This window comes from Manis javanica, chromosome 14, assembly GCF_040802235.1.
Source record: "Manis javanica isolate MJ-LG chromosome 14, MJ_LKY, whole genome shotgun sequence".
Taxonomy (NCBI): Eukaryota; Metazoa; Chordata; class Mammalia; order Pholidota; family Manidae; genus Manis; species Manis javanica.
Window position 1 is genome coordinate 11,527,866 of NC_133169.1, and position 22,139 is coordinate 11,550,004.

The 22,139-nt window shown below is 38.9% G+C and overlaps 1 protein-coding gene across 5 annotated transcripts in view; it reads left to right on the forward strand.

Moving 5' to 3' along the window:
* Nucleotides 1–589: 589 nt before the first annotated feature.
* NUP210L (nucleoporin 210 like) overlaps nucleotides 590–22,139 on the forward strand; it is an 82,134-nt gene continuing 60,584 nt past the window's right edge. For all 5 annotated transcript variants that reach the window (XM_073221211.1, XM_073221207.1, XM_073221209.1 and 2 more), the window contains exons 1-7: nucleotides 590–802; nucleotides 2,283–2,419; nucleotides 8,071–8,202; nucleotides 9,094–9,187; nucleotides 9,676–9,826; nucleotides 17,460–17,592; nucleotides 18,265–18,423. In XM_073221211.1, coding sequence (XP_073077312.1) covers nucleotides 603–802; nucleotides 2,283–2,419; nucleotides 8,071–8,202; nucleotides 9,094–9,187; nucleotides 9,676–9,826; nucleotides 17,460–17,592; nucleotides 18,265–18,423 — 1,006 coding nt within the window. In that variant the 5' untranslated portion in view covers nucleotides 590–602. The remainder of the gene's footprint in view (nucleotides 803–2,282; nucleotides 2,420–8,070; nucleotides 8,203–9,093; nucleotides 9,188–9,675; nucleotides 9,827–17,459; nucleotides 17,593–18,264; nucleotides 18,424–22,139) is intronic.

The following is a 22,139-nucleotide window of genomic DNA, read 5'->3' on the forward strand; positions in this document are numbered from 1 at the left end:
TGATATTTGTTGGATATTTGGCAAAAACAAGTTAATTTAACAAGAAGTGCTGAGTCTCAAGACTGTTTGCTTAAAGACAGGTTATGTGGGTGGGTGGCTTTCAAAGCTGCCTTTGAGACGCCAGTCCAGTGCCTGGCATTTCCTGTACTCTGGCCTTGAGACTGGACATGAACCTGTCTTACTAGTAAAAATGACGCAGCTCCCTTGACAAAGTCCAGCTATTTATACTAGCGACTGGGAAATTTTTCCGTTCGTAAGTATGGACCAATGCTGACTAGAAATATTTGCCCCCCCACCCACCACCAAGACTTTTTTTGGCTAAGAGCCAAACACAAGGTAGCAGAAATTAAACTGGACGTAATTAGTACTCGAGACTTTTTTGTTCTTGACTAGTAAAAAGACCTGCCACCAATATTCAAGAAAGTTGTTTTGGGTGGGTAGCCAGGTTTATGCATAAAGTGCTTCTGAAAGGCTTCACGAGCGAACAAAAGTTCCCACAATTCAAAGCCAGGAGAAGGTCCCGCCTCCTGGTGGCGTCACACCTGCGGATTGGCTGGTGTTGGTGGCTGTCGTTGAGCGGAAACCTGAGGCCCACAGTCGCCATGACTGGCTCTGGTGCAGCAGGGCCTCGAGGCTTCAGGCTGTTTTTGTGCCTGCCTCTACGCCACCTCCTGTTGCTGCTTCTGTTTCTGCTTGGCACCTTGGCCAACAAACTTAATGTGCCACGGGTGTTGCTGCCTTTTGGCCGGGAGCCAGGGCGTGTGCCCTTCCTGCTGGAGGCGGAGCGGGGCTGCTACACTTGGTGAGGGGTGGGGGGTGGGGGATCACGAGGACGTGCACCCTCGCACCGCAGAAGGGATGAGAGGGGTTCACTCAATGTAAATCACCGCAGGAATGCTGTGTGGTCACTTGGCCTGTAGCGAAGCGGGTGCCTTGCCCGTTGGGGTAGAGCTGCCAGACCTTCCTAATGGGGCCTGATGTGTGGCTATCTTAAGGTTATGTGTGGGTACTTACATGACAAGGCCTCAAGACACGAGAGTGGCTTTTTCACTGTGTGTGGGGGTAGAGGTAGTCACTGCGTGAGCAGCCATCGGAGCACAAGGAAGCCCTGTGTTAGAGGCCTCAGGTATTGGTGGCTACCCAACTGTGAAGACTTCCAGTATAAACACTAGGGTGAGGGAGTTCCCAGGGTCTGAGGAAATCTATTTAAGAGCAAAGAGGCTTGAGTTGTGAGGGTCCCCGCTAAATAAGGTGGGATATTCAGTGTGAAGGGGTCTAAAAGTACAACTAATTACTGTGTACTTAATGAAGTACTTTGTATGTATTAACTCATTCAATTTTTACAGTCTTGTAAGTACTATTAGCCCTCATTTTACAGATGAGGGAACTGAGGCCAAGAGACCATGAAGTGTAAAATTCCTGTAATCTGAGAAAATTCACTTTGGGTAAAAATGAGATTTGTCTATAATACATGTTTTCCCCCCTTTCATGATGGTATCTTCTTGAAGTGTGAGGACAAGGGGATGAATTCCTGACTGAGAATGAAAAGACATTTTCTGGTGTGAGAGGCCCCAAAGATGGGTGGTGTGGTTAACTAAGGTGTGTGGGAACCTAACAAGTGGGCCGGCTCCAAGGTATCAGTGTTCATCCTAAATGGAGTAGATTCCCTTTGCCATCTCCTGAGAAAAGCACTGAGGTTTGCTCAGAAGGTAAGAAGTTCACCTCCCATTTTACGAGGAAGTGTAATCAGGCTGGTAAGATGACCCAATGTGGTGTATTTCCTGACTGAGAATGATGCAAGGAATCTTTCTAGCTCTGGAAGCCATTCCTTCTATCCATCCAAAAATATTGATGATTATTTTGGTGTGTATGTGTATTTTGAGTTGGACTCACACCTCATAATGTAGGCAACTTTGCCGTCTTAGGTTAACGACCCAGTTTCTATGGTTGGAGGAAACTCATTCCTCAGAGTATGAGAAAGCCACCCTTTCATTATTGAAAATACATCAGTCCTATTTTTACATGAGGGAAGAATGTAACAATCATTTTAAATATTGAGGGAGGAATGTAATACTTCTGTAACTTTGTACAAGGCATCATTGGGAGAAGGTTCTGTTCAGTCACTTCCATGTAAATCTTGGGTCCCTAAGCGATGTTTCTACTTGAAGTAGTCCTTTAATACAGCCGGTAGTATGTAACATGGAAATAACAAATCTATGTTCCACCAAAAATTAATTTTAACTCGCATTCTTATTTCATACTCAAGTATTTTATTCTGGCAGGCATTCCACCCATCACGATGCAGTAACTGTTGAGCCTTTATATGAAAACGGCACCTTGTGTTCCCATAAAGCAGTGCTCATTGCTGAATCTACCCAACCGATACGCCTCAGCAGTGTTATTCTGGCTCGAGAGATAGGTAGGTAGAAAGGAAAAACACTCTATAACAGTTCATCTGGAGTAGGATAATCTGATGTCATTTATAGATGGCTTCAAATGATAAGAGATAGAAAAAAGAATTCCTGTAATATAAACCCTAACTGTGGCATCCTAGCCTGCAACTTTACTTTTTTTGTTATATCCAGTCCCTGGCATGTACTTGATACAGAGTGGAAACTTCGGTTGTTTGAAGAAAGGAAGCATTTACTGGAACTAGCTTAGGTGTTAAGGTCTTGAGCAAAGCAAAAGGTAGTATAAAAACTAGTACTTCTCAAAGTGTGGTCTGTGAACCTGTATTTTCAGCATCATTAGCATCCCCTGGGAGCTTGTTAGAAATGTAAATTTGCAGGCCTCATCTCAAATCAGCTGAATAGGAATCTCTGGGTTTGGCCCATGGATCTGTGTTTTAACAAGCTCTCTGGGTGATTCTCATGCATGCTAAAGTTTGGAAAGTATGGGCACTAGTTTATTTTAGACTAGAGCAGATCCAAGAAATGTTATTTGTATCCAACATCAAAGTAGGGCTCTTTGTATCCCTGAATTTCTGGCCCTTCATTGCCATATCAATAGGCCAGAAATATCTGCATGGCTTTTAAATATTTTGAAAAATGATATACTATTTTACTAAAGAGAAATTCAAGATGTTTGATAATACTGTATTTCATATAATTGAAGACACCATCTATTGTAAAGCTATTTTTTTATATACCACTAAGAAAGAAAAACTAAACTATTCTTTGCTCAGAATTTTTACTTTTACCTACTGAAGAACTCTTTGATCTAATTGGATGGTTATTTTTATTATGTATCACTCATGCCTAAAAAAGAGGAAAATATAAATAAAATGCATAAAGATATTCCTAAAACTATCTTAACATTCTGCCTCATCTGAATCACTTTTTGACTGAGAATTGTCGATGTCTGTGTTTATCCCCACAAAATCTTCCTCTGTGCCATCCAGACCCTTAGTGATGCAGTGTTTCTTAAAAGAATCAATTAAAAACAAAAACACTTAAAAACTCTGAGTATTGGGCTCAGAGTTATATAGAGCTTTGCAGTTATATAGAGCTGAACTGTTTTGTCTCCTGCTCTGGACAGGTGCCTAGCACATCTGTGTCACCACATTTCTCCCCATCTCCTTAACCATTTGGTTCCTAGGATATAAAACAGTGCTCCACTGTTGTCCAGCAGATTGTCTTCCAACTAGTCATTCTCATTCTACAAGTTTGGATGCTGGTGCTTTTAATGTTCTCACATCTGCAGTCAATGACAACCATGTCATGACTGCTGCCTGGTTGACAGCAATTGTGTGATGTCATCAGTTACAAGGTAAAATCTCAATTTCAGAGATGTTCAAAAATTTTTTTAAATGAGTGTCTTGAAATCAATGAAGTATGGTGTCAGAGTCTCAAAGATGAGAATCTGAGGACTATGTCACACAGGGTAGCTACAGTGGATAGAGAAGGATACCAAAGTCAAATAAGAAGCATTGCCTTAGTCATGTGCTATTTTTAGAGTAATTACTCTTAACTACATGAATTCATTCAGATATCAAAAGATTCATTCACACAATTGCTAGGGAAAATGTCACATCTGGCTCTCAGTTTAATTTCATCTAACTCATAAATTTCAAAGTTAAGTATCTTCTAAATTAACTCCCCTAGTTTTGCTATTAATACAATAGTGTACATAGGTAAGACTCCCAATGATAAATGCCAGTCTCAGTGTCCTGCCAGGTGCATTCTCATCTTAGTGGTCATGGATGCTCTGAGGTTGGGGAGAGGGACATTTTTTGGGAAGTACATGCCTAAGAGAAATGATTTGTTTGACAAATATTTATTGAATTGCCTAACTATAAGGCATCAATAAAGGTAAAAAGATTTAAGCACTCCATGGCTGGTTAGAGTGCTTAGAATTTTGTTTATAGTATTTTTGGTGGTGGTGTAGTGCAAAGTATTAGTGGCTCGGGCAGATGATGGGTAGAGGTGAGAGACTTGAGGTGGGCATGTTCTATTTGGTAAAACTGCTAGATTTCTTTTGATTTTTGTTTTGTTTCTGCTAGATGTTACCTCCACTTGGTAAAACCTTCAAAGACTATAAAAGAGGTTATTGAGTGAATCATAAATCTAATCTCATTTCTGCAAGAGGCAACCACTTTTCTGTTATCCTTCCAGAGATAGTCTATGAATATATGAATATGCCTTTTGTAAGTGGGAAATCTGGACTTTCAATTTTAGGTACAGGACAGGTAGAGGAGTTTGCAGATGAAAGCACAATTTTCGGTGAAAAGCTCACATGGAGAATGAAGAAAGGGTTTGGACAATTGCATGATTTTGGTGGCGAGAGTGCAATGGGGTAATGAGTACTTTTTGCACTGTGCTCAGCATGTGGTTGATGATCAGAAAATATTTAGTGATTGATGAGTTGCTTCAGTGGCTTATGATCATATAATAAAGAGGAGTTGATTTGGAAGTTAGGATAAATATGGGAGTCAGGGTGGGTGACAAATATTTGTCATTTCTGCTCCTTTTTTGTGTCTGGCTTTACATCCCTTTGGTTCTCTCAGTCCTACCTTCATTGTCTTACTGTTTTCTCCTTTCTTCTTCATCTCCCTGTATTGACTTGCCTCCTCTCTATCTCATTCACTTTTCTTTATTACCTCACTCCTGTATGGACCTGAAATATACCTGAAGTAATATGGACATGTAAATAAGAATTTCATTATATTATTTAACAAAGTTATTTGTTGCTTTTTATCTTTAAGTGTTTGATATTTCTCCTTAGTACTCTAAATTTACTTATAAATCATCCAAGATAATTTTTCTTTTCTTTATGTTCAATAGCCCTGTATGAAAAGCTTTCTGCTATTGAAGTCAGTCATTTGGGTAGTCATTGTGTATGTAAAGCTTTCATATTTTTCATGTAAGGTCACAGCTGCTTCTGTTTTGCCATTGCCTCACACATTTCTCCATAAAATAAGGGGATTTAATTTCGCACTTAATCCATGCTAGATTCAGTGCCTAATTACCTAGTGTGTATTACCTAACTCATCCTCCCTTCCTTTGCCGTCCCTGGAACACTTCCTGAATGGTATATTCTACCAGCAGATCCCATGAGATTTCAGCTCTCTTGGTTCTTGTCCTGAGGCCACATATCAAGCTCTGGTCTTCATTTAAATATTAATCAAGTAGAAGATTAATTTAGTTTTTAAACATTTAACTTTTAAATAGATTTAGATTTATAGAAGAGATATGAAGATAATACAGAGTTTCCACATGCCCTTTGCATAGTTTCCTCTCATGTTGCATTAATATCTTTTTTCTGCTCTAGGATTTAATCCAAAAGACCACATTACTACTAAGTTGTCCTTCACTAAGCATGTTTCCTTAGTCTCCTCTGATCTGTGCCAGTTTCTCAGTGTTTGTCTTTCATGACCTTGACACTTTCAAAGAGTCCCGGTCAACTCTTTTGTAGAGTGTTTTTCAATTTGGGTCTGTCTGTTGGTTTCCCATGGTTAGACTGGGTTATAGATTTTCAGGCAGAAATCCATAGAAATCAAAAGCCCTTTTCATTGCATTATGTCAAGGGGTACATGATATCCACATGATTTATCCCTAGTGATGTTAACCTTGATCACATGGTTAAGGTAGTGGCTGTGAGGTTTCTCCACTGTAAAGTTACCATCTTTCTCTTTCCCTAGGCTATTCATTAAAAATTATCACAAAGTTCAGCCCCTATTCAAAGGAAGAGAAATTAAGCTTCACTTACTGGAAGGAGTAGTGTTAAAGAATTTGTGACCATTGGTTGAAATCACCACAATAACTAATAAATATTTGGGGGAGATACTTTGATACTGTTTTTCTTGAAAGTCTCACTCACTAATTTTAGCGTTTTTCCATGTACCTTGCCTGTAGCGATTATTACTATGGAGCTGTAACAGTGGTTTTCCATTGCCCTCATTCCTTCTACACTTAGTGTTTTTCTGTGAGAAACATAAGTGTTTGATATTTTTTTTGATATTCTCCTTTTTTGTGTCTGGAAAAAAATCTTACAAATTGCTTCTTAGTTATTGGTTTATTCATTCATGATTTGTACAAGTGTGGACTCATGAATATTTGTTTTGTTTTTGGTTAATAATCCAATACTATTGTAATTTATTTTGTTAACTCCAGTTCTAGCTTTGGCCCTTGGGAGTTCTTTCATGTTGACTCCTGTGTCCTTTGGGCTTGCCCCCATCTTAATTAATTAGTTAATTAATTAATTTTAGTACTTTTTTTTGCACTACAAGATGAGCCAGGCTGAGCTTGTATTTTTCCCCACCAGCCATTTCCTTAAGGAGTCTTGATTCTCTTCGTGGGAAAACTGTATTTAGAAACCAAGATTTGGGTGCTTGTGTGCTCACTGCTACTGGAGTATCACTGCCTCAAGGCTCTCTCAGCAGGTAGTGCTAGGAAGTATATGTGTATGTACTAACTCAAGTAGATACACATATTCATATTTATTTCTTTGTCTATCTACATATATATTAAAAAAGCACATGAGCTCATACTGATATATTTAGTTGTAATCCTGTACCATAGGGTAACTTCTTTTTCTGGCAGAGAGAAATGTGACACTCATTATCTATAATATATTTACTTATCTGTTTAACCATAGTGTAAATATACAGTAGTTTCAGGATGATTGATTCAGTTTTTGTTTCTTGTGAAAGGAAGTATAGCTTTTCCTTAAATATCATATTTTGATGTTTCTTAGCCTTTTTTTGAGAGGCATTTTCCTGTATTACATCAGATTAACATTCTCTTTTGATTTAAAAATTCCATAAAAGCAGATCCACAGCTAAGGGTAGAGTTTACCCCAGATGCCCATTGGAAACTTTGGGTATTGTAGTGGTAGTTACTTTGCTTTTTGTTTCTTGTAGATGAAGCTAAGACTAAAAATATATAGTTACAATAGCAAAATGGGGCGACTATGTAGGTAGTACTCTGACACACAGTAATGTGATAGGTGGGAGTATTTTTAACAGATAGTACCAAACAAATTTTATTTCATCCTCATTTTATTCTGTACTGTTTCAGTTTGTGTTTCTGAATTTCATTATGGCTATATTAACTGGAACTCTGGTTGTATCTAACACATGGTTCCCACGTTTTTTAATCTCATGGTCCAGAAAAAAATGGACTAAATAAGGAGCACAAGAGAGGAATTTATTAGCAAGACTAACGAATGGTTTCCACTCTTTTTTCCTAAGTAAATACATTTTAGAAAATCTACTGCAATTAATTTCATAAAAGAAAATACATTTTAACATTTCAAAAGTAAGATAGAATATAAGAACAAAATATATTCCTTTAAAGTGAACACAATTTTATCACTCACTGTTTAAAAATTCTTACTTTTCTCATTTTTCCATGAATAAATGAAAACATAGATCAGAATTGGTGAACCACTGGTCTAGTATCTCCTATTATAAACAGAAGCTCTTAAATTTTGTCATTATGCAGTTTTTTCCACAGCAACTCTAACAGCCATTCTTTTTCATAATATTTAGAATAAGCTTCAGAGTGTTTGAAACATTCAATAGATTCATAACTTGTTGAATTAAATTCTCAGTTTTTGGGTTCATTGTAGTGACTGACCATGAACTGCGCTGTGATGTTAAGGTTGATGTGATAGACAGCATTGAAATTGTATCTCGAACCCGGGAGCTCTGTGTAGATGACTCACCCCTGGAACTGATGGTGAGGGCATTGGATGCTGAAGGTAAAGAACTTCAGAGGATTCCACAGAATTACCTAAAATAAAGTAATACTCCTTTGTGTTTAGCACATGGAAACAGCAAGTTGAGAGATAAAAGTAGATTGGAAATAATATTTCTCATATGAAGCTCATGTATGTGAGGAATTAATAATTCTGAATATGCTTAATGTATTGGCTATATACTTTCACAATTTTTTCTCTATATTTCATTGCTGGTTATCTCAGAAGCTTTCTTAAATATCCAAATTCTGCCACTGAGTTTCTGTTGATGGTCCCCATCAGCAATTAAAAACTTTTTTGGAATTTTTGCTAGTTCTGTTTTGATCAGTCCACTTTCTATAGACCAGGAGAATTAAATGTAAACCTATGAAAAGTTTTATAATTTTAACTTCATCTTTTTGGGGACTGATTTTATATTGTCTTTAATATAATGTACTAATATTATAATATATTTAAAACATTTAAATTTATTGCCTCTTTCTTTGTAAACTAGTAAAGAGCAATTTTTAAAATCTGAAAGGTGACTATACTAGGAATGTTCTGGAATCTAGTTTTTATAAAACTTTTTATTAACAGTACCAGGATTTAGGCATGCCTGAAGTAGGCCATCAGGTAGCCTTTAGGTAGAAAGGAACAGAAAGAGTGGCATAATTTTTGTCAACCAGAAGTTAGATTGAGTCCTTTTTACTTTTAGAAAGCCTGTGCATCAAGAACAGTGTTTGTGTAAGGATCTTCCTGCATATGTGTTTTAATTCATTAGTGAGAGTGCTTCTATTTGTTAATGAAAAGAAGACTAAAAGTAATTTTCTAGTGAGGTTTCCCTTTCTTGTTAAAGATACCTGAATATATTGTAATATATGATTCTGTCTTGTCTGCTTTTGGCTTGCTCTACAGGAAATACTTTTAGTAGTTTGGCAGGGATGATGTTTGAGTGGAGTGTTGCCCAGGATAACGAATCAGCAAGAGAAGAACTGTCTAGCAAAATTAGGTAACCTCGAAATCAAACACGGACCATCTGACTTTGAAGGAGACATCTGCCTTTGGGTGGCACACTGAACAGCAGCTATTTGTGTGGGCTTTGATAATCCTGCTGTCTGGATTCTTTTTTTGGAATAAATTTACCAGGGGGAAATATCTCTGATGGAATGACATACAGTATGGATGTAGGTACTATGATAGTCTAATTTGAGCCACTGCAGAGACATTCATGAGCTCAGTACAATGAGTGGATAATAGAATGAAATTTTGCCTTTCCTACCAAGAAATAGCTTTCAGACAATCCGTGTTTTAGTCCCACAACAGTTTTAGCCAGAGGCACATTAAATACTTTTCCTCTGCCTAGTCCTGTGGAAAACAAATTTTAAAACGTTTTAATGTATATAGGCATTGAAAATATGTTTAATGTCTCTCAGGACCTTTTGGAAGAAGACTAATTGTTTGATTCTACTAGAAACAAACCTTATTTTCTCTTTTTAGGATTCTGAAGTATTCTGAAGCAGAATATTCTCCCCCACTCTATATAGCTGAGATGGAAAAAGAAGGGAAACAAGGAGATAGGATTTTGGTGTCTGGGATTAGAACTGGTGCTGCTGTTGTAAAAGTTCGAATTTATGAACCATTCTATAAGGTAAAAAATCTGTGCTATAATCTTTCATTTAATAGTCTTGTCTATACAAAATAGTTTCTTACATTTAGTCTATAGTAGAAGTCCTTGAAGATGATATAGTTTGGGTCAACAGCTTTCAATTTAATTGAAAAAGTCATTTGAAGTGGGTAAACATTAAAAAACTTAATCATGTTATTACCTAGTTACAAGTACAATTACAACTGGCATTTCCTTCTAAAACATGTAACTGGGTTTTGTTCACCAATCTTCTGATGTACACCCAAGAATTTTATTTGACTATGAGTTTAGATGTTAGAAATAGACCTGCTCTTTCTTATATCAATTACAGCTTCTAGTTCCTTTTTCTCTTCATTTCATTTTATGGTCAAGTGAAAAATTAGATGTGTGAAGCAATTTAAGAGCAAAATTTTATATTTTTCAAGGATTTTTTCCCAATCTTTTACATTTCTCACCTACACCTAATAGCACCACATTGTAGCAGTTTTCCTTTAGCTTCTTTTTTTCTTTGGTTTTACCTTTTTATTTTGTTTTATTTTTTAATTTTTTATTCAGGCATTGTTGATACACAGTCTTATATTGTTTTCAAGTTTACAATACAGTGGTTCAACAGTTATTACCCATACTATTAAATCCACAGTCCCATTAGTGCAGGTAATATCTGTCAACATAGATGTTACAGGATTATTGGCTATATTCTCCATGCTGTACTAATATCCCCATGACCAACATATATTATGATTGAGAATTTTTGTGCCTTTTATCCCCCTTACCCTTCCCAGCCACCCACTCCTCCAGGGTAACCACCAGTCACTTCTCAGTGTCTATGAGTCTCCTACTATTTTGCCTTTAACTTCTTTTCCAAATATTTACATTTTTTTATAGAAACAACAGGTCTCTTTTCACATTCATGGTTAATTTTTAAAATGTAATTATAATCAAACACATTTGATATATTTAAATATCGTATAAATATAATAAACATAATTAAAAGTGCGATTGGCATAGATAGGTTTGGGGAAAACATATGTCTTTTGGTAAGCATTTTAATTCAAGTGGCAGGACACAACTGTGGACATCTTAGAGAGCAGCCTCCTAACCTTGTGCTGGGTTAAGCTATCACGAAAATCAACCAACATGTTCAGCAGAGGTTAGAAAGTAACTTAATTTGGAAAGTCAGTTCACTAGAGGTTGGTTAAAAGAATTTCTGTGGCATACAGTTAAGTCTTACCTTTTCTCATTTCAGTATACTGGCCTTTTCACTTACCTATTCTTCTTTAGAAGACTGTCATTTTCTTTTTTTTTATTTAAAAAAAATTTTGGTATTATTAATATATAATTACATGAGCAACATTGTGGTTACTAGATTCCCCCCATTATCAAGTCCCCCCCACATACCTCATTACAGTCACTGTCCATCAGCGTAGTAAGATGCTTTAGAGTCATTACTTGAGAAGACTGTCATTTTCTTTTTTTTTATATTAAATGAAACTTTATTTGAAAAATACTCTTAAAATTATAATGCTATGCTTACTTGGATAAGGGAATTGTAGTATCAGTTAAATAACAGTAGCTAAACCTAAAAGAAATCAAAATTAGTTTAATGACAGAAACAGCTGCAGAGCTGTGCCATGGCTGCGGGTGGTCAGGACCCAGCTGCTGTGAGCTGAGTCACACCTGCAGGCCACCCCTGCTCCCTGAGCCCTCACAGTGACACCCTCCTCTTTCCTGGGGGGTGGGGGTGGCCTGAGGATTCAGGGGATCCAGTGACAGCTTGTGGCCTCCGCGGGCTGCAAGTGGAGCAACAGGAGCAGAAGGGCCACTTGGGAAAGGCTGCAGGTGGGCCTGGGCGTTCGCCAGCATTTGTCTGATGCGGTCGCCTTCTCTTCTTAGGTTCATGAGGTCTCTCTCAGTCTGCACAGCTGCCTCCCAGCTTTTCTGAGCCCTTTTCTCATGCAAGAGGAACTCCCTTTGGTAGAAGGACCTGGTTCTCTCCAATTCTTTACCCATGTCTTCGGCTGTCTTGTTGCTCAGCTGGAGAATCATGCATGTCAGCCTTCAGTGCCACTTCTGACCTGGGGACAGGGTGTTTGCAGTTTCCCAGTTCCCGCTTTTGCTTGACTTCCAGGCTCCTGCCATCCAGATGATGTCTCGGGGGCGCAAGGGTGGGCACGGCGTGGAGCAGGGTCTCAGCCACTGACAGCAGTTGGCTGACTCCCTCTTTCAGGTCCTGCTCCACACATGCGTTCGACCCCAACAGTCCTTCCTTGTCCTCCTCCTTTTCCTTCAGCTTCTGCTTGCATCTTATGATGTCTCCTGGGCAAGGACTTCTGCCCTTTCTGGAAAAGCAGTGTTTCCTTTCCAATCATCCAACATTTTCTTCCCAAGTTGTTCTCCATCCTTCTGTGATGCCCTGAGGGTCAGTTTCTCATCAGTGGCCTTGGGAAGTGTAGGAGGTTGGCTCCCCCATCCCTTTGCCAGAAGGCCCAGAGTGATCTGAAGGGACAGGCTCAGGTGTGTGGTCACTGCTGCCAAGCTCAGGCTTTGTAGGGTGGGAGGACTGGCCTCCCCTGCATGTGGCCTGCCGGTGTCATCGGTTGGAGTCGTTCATTCTGCAGTGTCACCACGGTTTCCAGGTACTTCATGGTGGCAGAACAGCTTCTGCCCTGAGCCTTGGTGCATTGTGAATTCCATGCTCTCCTTACCATGAAAAGCATCTGCACACAACATGCCAGGGTCCTCCAGGGGACTCCAAGGAGTCTTCTTAGGCATCCCCAGCTCTCAGCGATCGCCAGGAGAGCCCCCCACAGGTGCTCCAGGATCAGCTGGCACATGAGTCTGGTGGCAGGCAGCAGGCCCTCATGGCTGCGGGGGCTCCACAGCTCTGCCTCGGAGTGCCAGTGTCTGTGGTCAGAGGGGACGGCTCAGAGCCCTGCAGAGTTCCTTCGCTAAGGGCAACAGGGGCCCTAATAATAGGGCAGGTGAGCTAGGTGGGGGAGGGGAGGCCAGCCAGGTTCTAGAGCACTGCTCTCCCTACCTGCTCTGAGGGAGGAAGTGATGTCACCTGTACAGGCACACGGGGCAGGAGGGAAAGGCTGATCCCAGCCAGGAGCTCTGACACTCTAGGCCCACCTGGCCCTGCAGCCAACCTGGGTGACAGCACAGGACTAGGCCTGGCCCCTCTCTGTGTCTGAGGGCCAGTCAGGGCAGAGCTGCTGGGACCCATCCCAGCTGAGGCCCTATCTCCTGATTTAACATTTTCCTCTGCTTCAGGGATGCCCACTGCTGCCCACCAGGGCCCGGACATCTCCCTCTTCTGAGGCTTCCTCTCTCCTTGTGTTTTTGTCTCTGGGTGTCGTGTGAACATGTTTCTAGACCCTGCTTTACAGGATCCTAGAAACATGATTGAGGTATGATTTCTAAAAGGTAAATAAATTTTTAGAAACAAGGCAAGTTAGGGGCTGATAACAGATGTCAGTTACAGAATTTCAAGTAACTTAGTGGCCTCCAGTTCACTAGCCTTTTTTAATAGTAAACACAAAATTAAGTAAATCAATTGACTACAGTATATTTTCATTCTTCTGGAAACGAGATAACCTTCAACACTTTAAAGTGCCTAAGAAACCTTATATATCAGGAAAGAAGAACAATCTAAGAAGAAAATAAATTGCCACACTTTCATTACTTGAGGTGTTTTGTCACTCCTGTGGAATTGCTTAGATTTTCTCTTTTAAAAATATAAGTACCTTTTCTTATTATGAAACTAGACAGGTTTACATAAAAATGTTGAACTCTCAGCCTTTCCCAGTTCTTACGTGATAGAATATAACAAGGGTTGCTCATTGTAAAGCATGTAGGTCTATGTGGAGAGATACCAGGTCTCTTTTGGTTTTAATTTATGAAAGGAGACCCAGGCCCAAGCAGTGTTCCCTTAATGTCCATGAGAATTTTACCAGATCTGTGAAATCCAGTGAGGGAGCGAACAAGTACAGAAGACATGAGCTCGCAATCCGGCGGAGTTGGCACAGTACTTTCATAAGTGACACACATTTGTCCAAGAGAAGTGTATGGCAGGTTTTTGCCTCTGGAGCCCTTAGTATTGAAGGTATTTAAAATTTTAGGGTAAAAGTTACCTCTTGGGGCAGAATTTTAATGCTAAGGAACATGGTTGGTTTTAGAAGTGGATCCTCTGTAATGTTCATTTGCAGTTTTATAAATTACTCACTGCCATTTAATTTTTCTACCACATCTCATTTTTCTTTTCTAAAAAATGATGTTAATGCAGCAGCAGACTCACAGAGGCCAAGAAGGGACTAGAGGTTACCAAAGGGAATGGGCTGGGGAAGGTGGGAAGTGAGGGAGGAAGAAGGGGATCAAGGGGCACCATAATTAGCACACACAATGTAGGTAAGTCACAGGGAAGGCAGCAGCACAGAGAAGACAAGTAATGACTCTCTAGCATCCCACCGTGCTGCCAGACAGCAACCTCAGTGGGGTGCTGGGGGGGACCTGACAATATGAGCTAATGTTGAAACCACAGTGTTGCTTACCTGAAACCCTCATAAGACTGTAAGTCAATGACACCCCAATTAAAAAAAAAGAAGCAGCAGCATTTAGATTGACCAACACAGAAAGCTTTTGGCAAAGTGACCCATTCATGAGGCATGAGAGGGAAAATGGCTCAGATCAGATGGGCTTCCTGAACACTGAGATATCTTCTCTGAATTTCCAATCATGAATGACTTCATGATTGTTTACTGCGTAGATCTGTTAGGCAGGAAAATAAATATGACCTGGGTGGAAAGAGAATAAGGCCAGGAAAGCCCACAAAAAAAGACCCAGAGTTAATGAGTTCATCAATTAAAGCTCAAAAAGCCAGGAGTAACTTGGCCTGGAATGTTGGAATATTCTCCAGATGAAGGAAGGTACTTCAGCATAGCTCATGTCTTTACTGTATTAATCATGCAGGCCCAGCTTATTTTTAAACTTTACCTGTATGCTGTTTTTTTCTCCTTCAGCCCTAATCAAGTAATTTGCAACCTGGGCAACTAAATTAGCATGCAGGCCCAGCTGTAAGCAACATAGTAAAAGGCAAGAAGGATTCCATCTTAAAGACAAGATTGCATTTTAATACCCAGGAAGTTAAGAAGTAAGACAACAGACAATAACTCAGCCCACCTTGGGGGGCTGGGCAGGCAGTCTTAATTGATAAGCTCCCAAACCAGGAAGCTGCTATCCTGGAAGGAGACCAGAGCAGTAAATTTCATGTATTGTTAATTTTAAACATTCAGAGACCACTTAACAAGTCCACACCCCTAGCTCCTTGACACATTCCTGAAAAAATCCTTAAAAGGGGGAAACTCCAACCTTTCAGGTTGCTCCTCTCTTTCTGAGGTCACCTGTACTTTTTCTCTAAGTAACTTTAAATAAAACCTTTACTCTGCTTCACTACTGTGTCTCTGCCCTTCAAGTCTTTGTTGTGGCGGGGACAAGAACCAAGGAAAATACACAATGCCTAATGCCCGCCCCCAGCAGACCTTATTATAAAATAAAAAAGAAGTAATACTGATTATGGGCATATTGCTCTATATAGTAGGCACCTTCACTGAGTTGTGCTTAAATCAACTCAGTGATTCCTAAGGGCAACATTATGTTGCATAATTTTAAAATTTAATCAGAAATTGTTTGGGTTTGGTTAAGTGCCAAAATATGTTATGATCCAAAATTTGGGAGCACTAACTCACAAATATATTAAAAATTAAAATAGATTGTATTTGGCAGGTTTAATTCAATTTAGATCATATGGTTTTTTTTCTGTTTTTTTATTAAGGTATTATTGATATACACTCTCATGAAGGTATTACATGGAAAAACAATGTGGTTATTACATCCACCCATACTATCAAGTCCCCACCCACACCCCAATGTAGTCACCATCCATCAGTGCAAGATGCCACAGATTCACCATTTGCCCTCTCCATGCTGCACTGTCCTCCCCCAGACCCCCCACACCATGTGCACCAAACATACCCCTCAATCCCCCTCTTCCCACCCCCCTCACCCCCTCCACACCCCTTCCCACTGGCAACCACCAGTCCCCTCCTGGAGTCTGGAGTCTGCGAGTCTGCTGCTATTTTGTTCCTTCAGTTTTTTTTAAATTTTTTTATTAAGGTATTATTGATATACACACTTATGAAGGTTTCACATGAAAAAACAATGTGGTTACTACGTTTATCCATATTATCCAGTCCTCAAACATACCCCAATGCAGGCACTGTCCATCAGTGTAGTAAGATGCCACAGATTCACTATTTGCCTTCTCTGTGCTACAGTTTTCCCTGTGATCCCCCACACCATGTGTACTAAACATAATACCCCTCAATCCCCTTCTCCCTGCCTCCCCACCCACCCTCCCACACCCCTCCCCTTTGTTCCTTCAGTTTTGCTTCGTTGTTATACTCCACAAATGAGGGAAGTCATTTAGCACTTGTCTTTCTCCGCCTGGCTTATTTCACTGAGCATAATATCCTCCAGCTCCATCCATGTTGTTGCAAATGGTAGGATTTCTTTCTTTCTTATGGTTGAATAGTATTCCATTGTGTATATGTACCACCTCTTCTTTAACCATTCATCTACTGATGAACACTTAGGTTGCTTCCATATCTTGGCTATTGTAAATAGTGCTGTGATAAACATAGGGGTGCATATGTCTTTTTGAATCTGAGACGTATTCTTTGGGTAAATTCCACGGAGTGGGATTCCCAGGTCAAATGGTATTTCTATTTTTAGTTTTTTGAGGAACCTCTATATTGCTTTCCATTATGGTTACACTAGCTTACATTCTTACCAGCAGTGTAGGAGGGTTCCCCTTTCTCCACATCCTCACCAGCATTTGTTGTTCTTAGTCTTTTCAATGCTGGCCATCTTCACTGGTGTGAGGTGATACCTCATTGTGGTTTTAATTTGCATTTCCCTGATGGTTAGTGATGTGGAGTATCTTTTCATGTGCCTGTTGGCCATCTGAATTTCTTCTTTGGAGGATTGTCTCTTCATATCCTCTGCCCATTTTTTAATCAGGTTTCATTCTCTTGCATGTAGCTGTCCAGTTTTGCCAACACCAGCTGTTGAAGAGGCTGTCATTTCCCCATTGTATGTCCATGGCTCCTTTATCGTATATTAATTGACCATATATGGTTGGGTTTATATCCAGTCTCTCTAATCTGTTCCATTGGTCTATGGGTTTGTTCTTGTGCCAGTACCAAATTGTCTTGAATACTGTGACTTTGTAGTAGAGCTTAAAGTTGGGGAGCATAATCCCTCCAGCTTCATTCTTCCTTCTCAGGATTGCTTTGGCTATTTGGGGTCTTTTGTGGTTCCATACGAATTTTAGAGAAGAATCTCATTTTCTATTCTAAGTTTGAGTGACTTAAAAAGTTAGTAAGTGACTTAGAAGGTTAATATAGTATTAAGATTCATGATCACTTTATAAGCCTAATTGAAATAATGATTTATAATTAGGAAAACATTTTTTGATCATAAACTATTTAAAAGGAAACATAAAGTAAACTCTTAACTAGGAAGATGGTCTTGAGGATTTTGCCTACAGAAACTTTGTTTTTTTTCATTTCTCTTTTAGAAAGTGGCGGCGGCATTGATACGGCTGCTTGTTTTGGAGAATATATTTCTTATACCGTCCTATGACATTTATCTCTTAGTAGGTGCATATATTAAATACCGAGTTGCAAAAATGGTTCAGGGAAGAATGACAGGTAAGGTAGTTTACCTTTTTGTATGATAAACATTTCCCAAGTCCTTTCTGCTAACAAGAGAAGCATGTATGCAAAATACTTTGTGTTTTTAGATTTTGTGACAAAGCATTCCTGTACTTGAGCTAATAAATGGACAGACATAGTCCCCATATCTTGAACAGGTTAATGCTATATAATTCAGCTATTTAGCTTCCAGGCCCATAGGCATCTGAATTCTCTATTAAACAACCAAAAATTTATTAGCTTTTATAGGCTAAGTGAAGAAACTTGCCCAGAAAGGACTTAAATTATCTTTACAAAAGCTATTTCTTGAGAAACTCAGTTCATTAAAACTGAAAACTTAATATTGACCCCAAAGTTCTGTTGAGTTTATCAAGTGTACATTGACTCCATCAGCACTAATCCTTTCCGTACTTACCTAGTGGAAATCCCTCCTGCTACTCTCAGCTCACTGGTTTTCAGGAATACAAGCAATACCAGTAATAAACTCATATAGTGTTCCTCCCCAAATGGCTACATGTAAAAATTCACCGTAGTGGGAAGGAAAGTAGAAATAGGTCGTATTCTTACATTAATGCCTGCTTCCTGATTTTCCTCTTATAATCCAACAATACACCATTATCTGTTGGAATGGCTGCTCATGTTACATTAAGTATCTTTCATGTCTTACAGAGATGGAATTTCCTCTAAAACATTATACACTGGAATTGCAAGACCACAGAATTGCAAATAATAAGTCTTTTACTGGTAAAGTGGCTTTACTGGATGAGGAAACAGCCATGGTGACTGCCATCCAGCTGGGCCAAACTAATCTTGTCTTTGTTCATAAAAGTATCCTTTTGTTCAAGTTTTAACTGCCAATCTTTATGTTTCCCTTAGCATGCTAGACATATACCTTGGTAAAACAACTTGTTAAGAGTGATTATAATACTACTACACTTATTTTCTGTATGTTTTGTTTTTAACAAAGAACTATAAATTATTCCTGTCTTAATTTCTAACAGTAGGTAGAGAAAAGAGTAGCTGGAACTTGTGATCTGTGATTTCAGTGCTTATTCGCAACTTCAATCAAATTGTAATTAGGAGACTGGTGAAAACAGTTTGTCAGAACTTGCATGAATTTTATTTAATTTGTTCTTTCCTATTTTCACATTAATAATTAAGAAAAGATGGTATTTCCTACAGTAGATGCTTAATTAATATTTGTTATATTGAGTTGAGAGTAATATTTAAAGATTCACAACCTGCTCTGTAAGGACTGAACAAAGAAATATATAGAACTCAATTGTAGCCAATGAAAACAAAATGGAATGAAGATTTAAGTTCTCAGAAAATTGAAACATTTGGATTCCATTTTTCAGTATTTGGTTTTGAAATATTCCCTATTTTTGAATATTTGAATCTGAAAGAAATTAACTCATGCAGCAAATATCTATTATATCCCTATTATATGTTCAACCTTTTTCTAAGCACTGGGCTACAGACTGCTATTTCACCCAGGGTGGTTAGGGAAGTCCTCTTCAATAAGGTGAGATTGGAGCAATGAGCTGGGCACGTCTGTGGGTGATAGAGCTCCAGGAAGAGGAAGTAACAATTGCAAAGGTTCTGAAACAGGAGCGTGTTTGACATGTTTAAAGAAGAGCAAGGAAGACAGGCTGCAGCACAGAGAAGCAGGGGGAAGATGGAGGACAGGTAATAGAGTAGGAGAGTAAGGGAGGGTGTAATTTACTGTAAACCTAGTAATCTTATTCTGAGTAAGAGCCCATTAGGCTTGAAAGGTGCTGTATTTCTTTTTTTAACTGAAGTATCATCTATGAACAATCTTGTGTTGGTTATCCCCCTCACCCGCCCTACCCACCCACCCTAACTCCTCCCCTTTGGTAACCACTAGTCACTTTTCAGTGTCTGTGAGTCTACTGCTGTTTGGTTCCTTCTGTTTTCTTTTTTTTTTTTTGCTTTGTTTTTATATTCCACAAATAAGTGAGGTCATACAGTATTTGTCTTTCTCTGCCTGGCTTATTTCACTGAGCGTAATATCCTCTAGCTCCATCCATGTTGTTGCAAATGGTAAGATTTCTTTTATTTTTATGGCTGAATAATTCCATTGTGTATATGTGCCACATCTTTATCCATTCACCTACTGATGGGCACATAGGTTGCTTCCATATCTTGGCTGTTGCAAATAGTGCAGCGATAAACATAGGGATGCAAGTATCTTTTTGACTCAGGGATTTTGTTTTCTTTGGGTGAATTCCTAGAAGTGGAATTTCTGGATCAAATGGTATTTCTAATTTTAGTTTTTTGAGAACCTCCATACTGCTTTCCATAGCTGTTGCACCAATTTACATGCTCACCAACAGTGTAGGGTTGCCATTTCTCCTCATCCTTGCCAACATTTGTGGTTTCTTGTCTTTTGGATATTGGCCATTCTAACTGGCGTAAAGTGACATCTCACTGTGGTTTTAATTTGATTTCCCTGGTGGTTAGTGATGTGGAACATCTTTTCATGTGCCAGTGGCCATTTTTATTTCTCCTTTGGAGAAGTGTCTGTTCAGGTCCTCTGCCCATTTTTTAAACAGGTTATTTGTTTTTTGGGTGTTGAGGCCTATGAGTTCTTTATATATTTTGGATGTTAACCCTTTGTCAGATGAGTCATTTACAAATATATTCTCCCACACTGTAGGATGCTTTTTTGTTCTGCTGATGGTGTCCTTTGCTGTACAAAAGCTTTTTATAGATGTAGTCCCACTTGTTCATTTTTTATTTTGTTCCCTTTGCTCAAGGAGATGTGTCCAGGAAAAAATTGCTCAGGCTTATATTCAAGAGATTTTTACCTATGTTTTCCTCTAAGAGTTTTATGGTTTCATGACTTACATTCAGGTCTTTGATCCATTTTGAGTTTACTTTTGTGCATGGAGTCTGACAATAATCCAGTGTCATTCTCTTACACATAGCTGTCCAGTGTGCCAACACCAGTTGCTGAAGAGGCTGTGTTTTCCACACTGTATATTCATGGCTCCTTTATCATATATTAATTGACCATATGTGCATGAGTTTGTAACTGGCCTCTTTCTTCTGTTCCATTGTTCTATGGGTCTGTTCTTGTGCCACTATGAAATTGTTTTAATTGCTATAACTTTGTAGTAGAGCTTGAAGTAACAGAGCATAATCCTCCCAGCTTTGTTCTTCTTTCTCAGAATTGCTTTGGCTATTCAGCATCTTTTGTGGTTCCATATGAATTTTAGAACTGTTTGTTCTAATTCATTGAAAAATGCTGTTGGTATTTTGATAGGGATTGCACTGATTCTGTAAATTGCTTTGGGCAGGATGGCCATTTTGACAATATTAATTCTTCCTATCCATGAACATGGGATAGATTCCCATTTATTGGTGTCTTCTTTCATTTCTCTCATGAGTCTTTTGCAGTTTTCAGAATAAATGTCTTCTACCTCCTTGGTTAGGTTTATTCCTTGGTATTCTTTTTGATGCAATTAAGGTATGGTATTTCTTGTACAATAGTGTTCATTAGCTGTTTATATTATTTGTCTAAAACATATTAAGGAGGGTTTTTGGTCCAAAGTTGTGTAGTCATTTAAAGTTGCCTAGGACATTTGTCAAAAAATACAATAATGCCTACAAAATAAACTAAGTTGTTTAGTATTTATTAAGCCCCAGCTGTGTGTCAGGCACTTCCCTGAATTCCTCAGGCTGACTTACATTATCTTCTTTTTTTATCTCAGTTCATTTATTACTTATTTATAAGTAGTAAATATTAAAATGCACATTATCTTTTTATATGTCTTTCTGGAGGGCATAGATGGTAACTATTTATAATTTGTTCCAGCACCTGGCTTAGGGTGGCTGGTAGACTATTCATAGAGATTGGTAATATAAGAGAAGAAGCAGGGAAAAAGAAAACTAGTTTAGTTTTCTACATACTGATTTGAAGTATCTGTGGGATAGATGCCCAAGCAGACATTTATGTTATGCATCTGAAGGAGAAATTTTCAGGATGAAGATAGATATTTGAGAGATACCAGTTTACAGACAGGTGGTAACTGAAGCTGAATCACCTAGGGAGAGTATATATAGAAAGAATATAGAAAGAGGAGAAGAGGATCAAAAATAGAACAATGTAATGCCAACTTTTAAGGTTCATATGGAAGAAGAGGAACCTTCTAAGAGGCCCAGAAAGAATGTTTGCTAGGTAGTAGAAAAACCAAGAGAGGCTTCATGCTAACCAAGTGAGGAATTTACGAAGAGAATGTTCCTCAGGTGAAACAGGCAGAGAGAGAAAGACTGAAAGCCTGTAGGAAGTAGGAAGTCTTGGGTAACTTTGTCAGTAAAAACAGCTTGGTTCTGAAAAGAAGGAAAAATGCAAGGTCGAAGTTTAAAATAAATGGGAGAACATTTTTAAGATAAGAGAAACTTGAACATGTCTCTGCGTTAAACAGTGAGACATGGCAGAGATATGGGGAAAAAGCAGGCCAGCTGAGGGAGCAAGGTTTCTGAGGGGCAAGAGAAAATGAGGGTCAGCACAGGTGGAA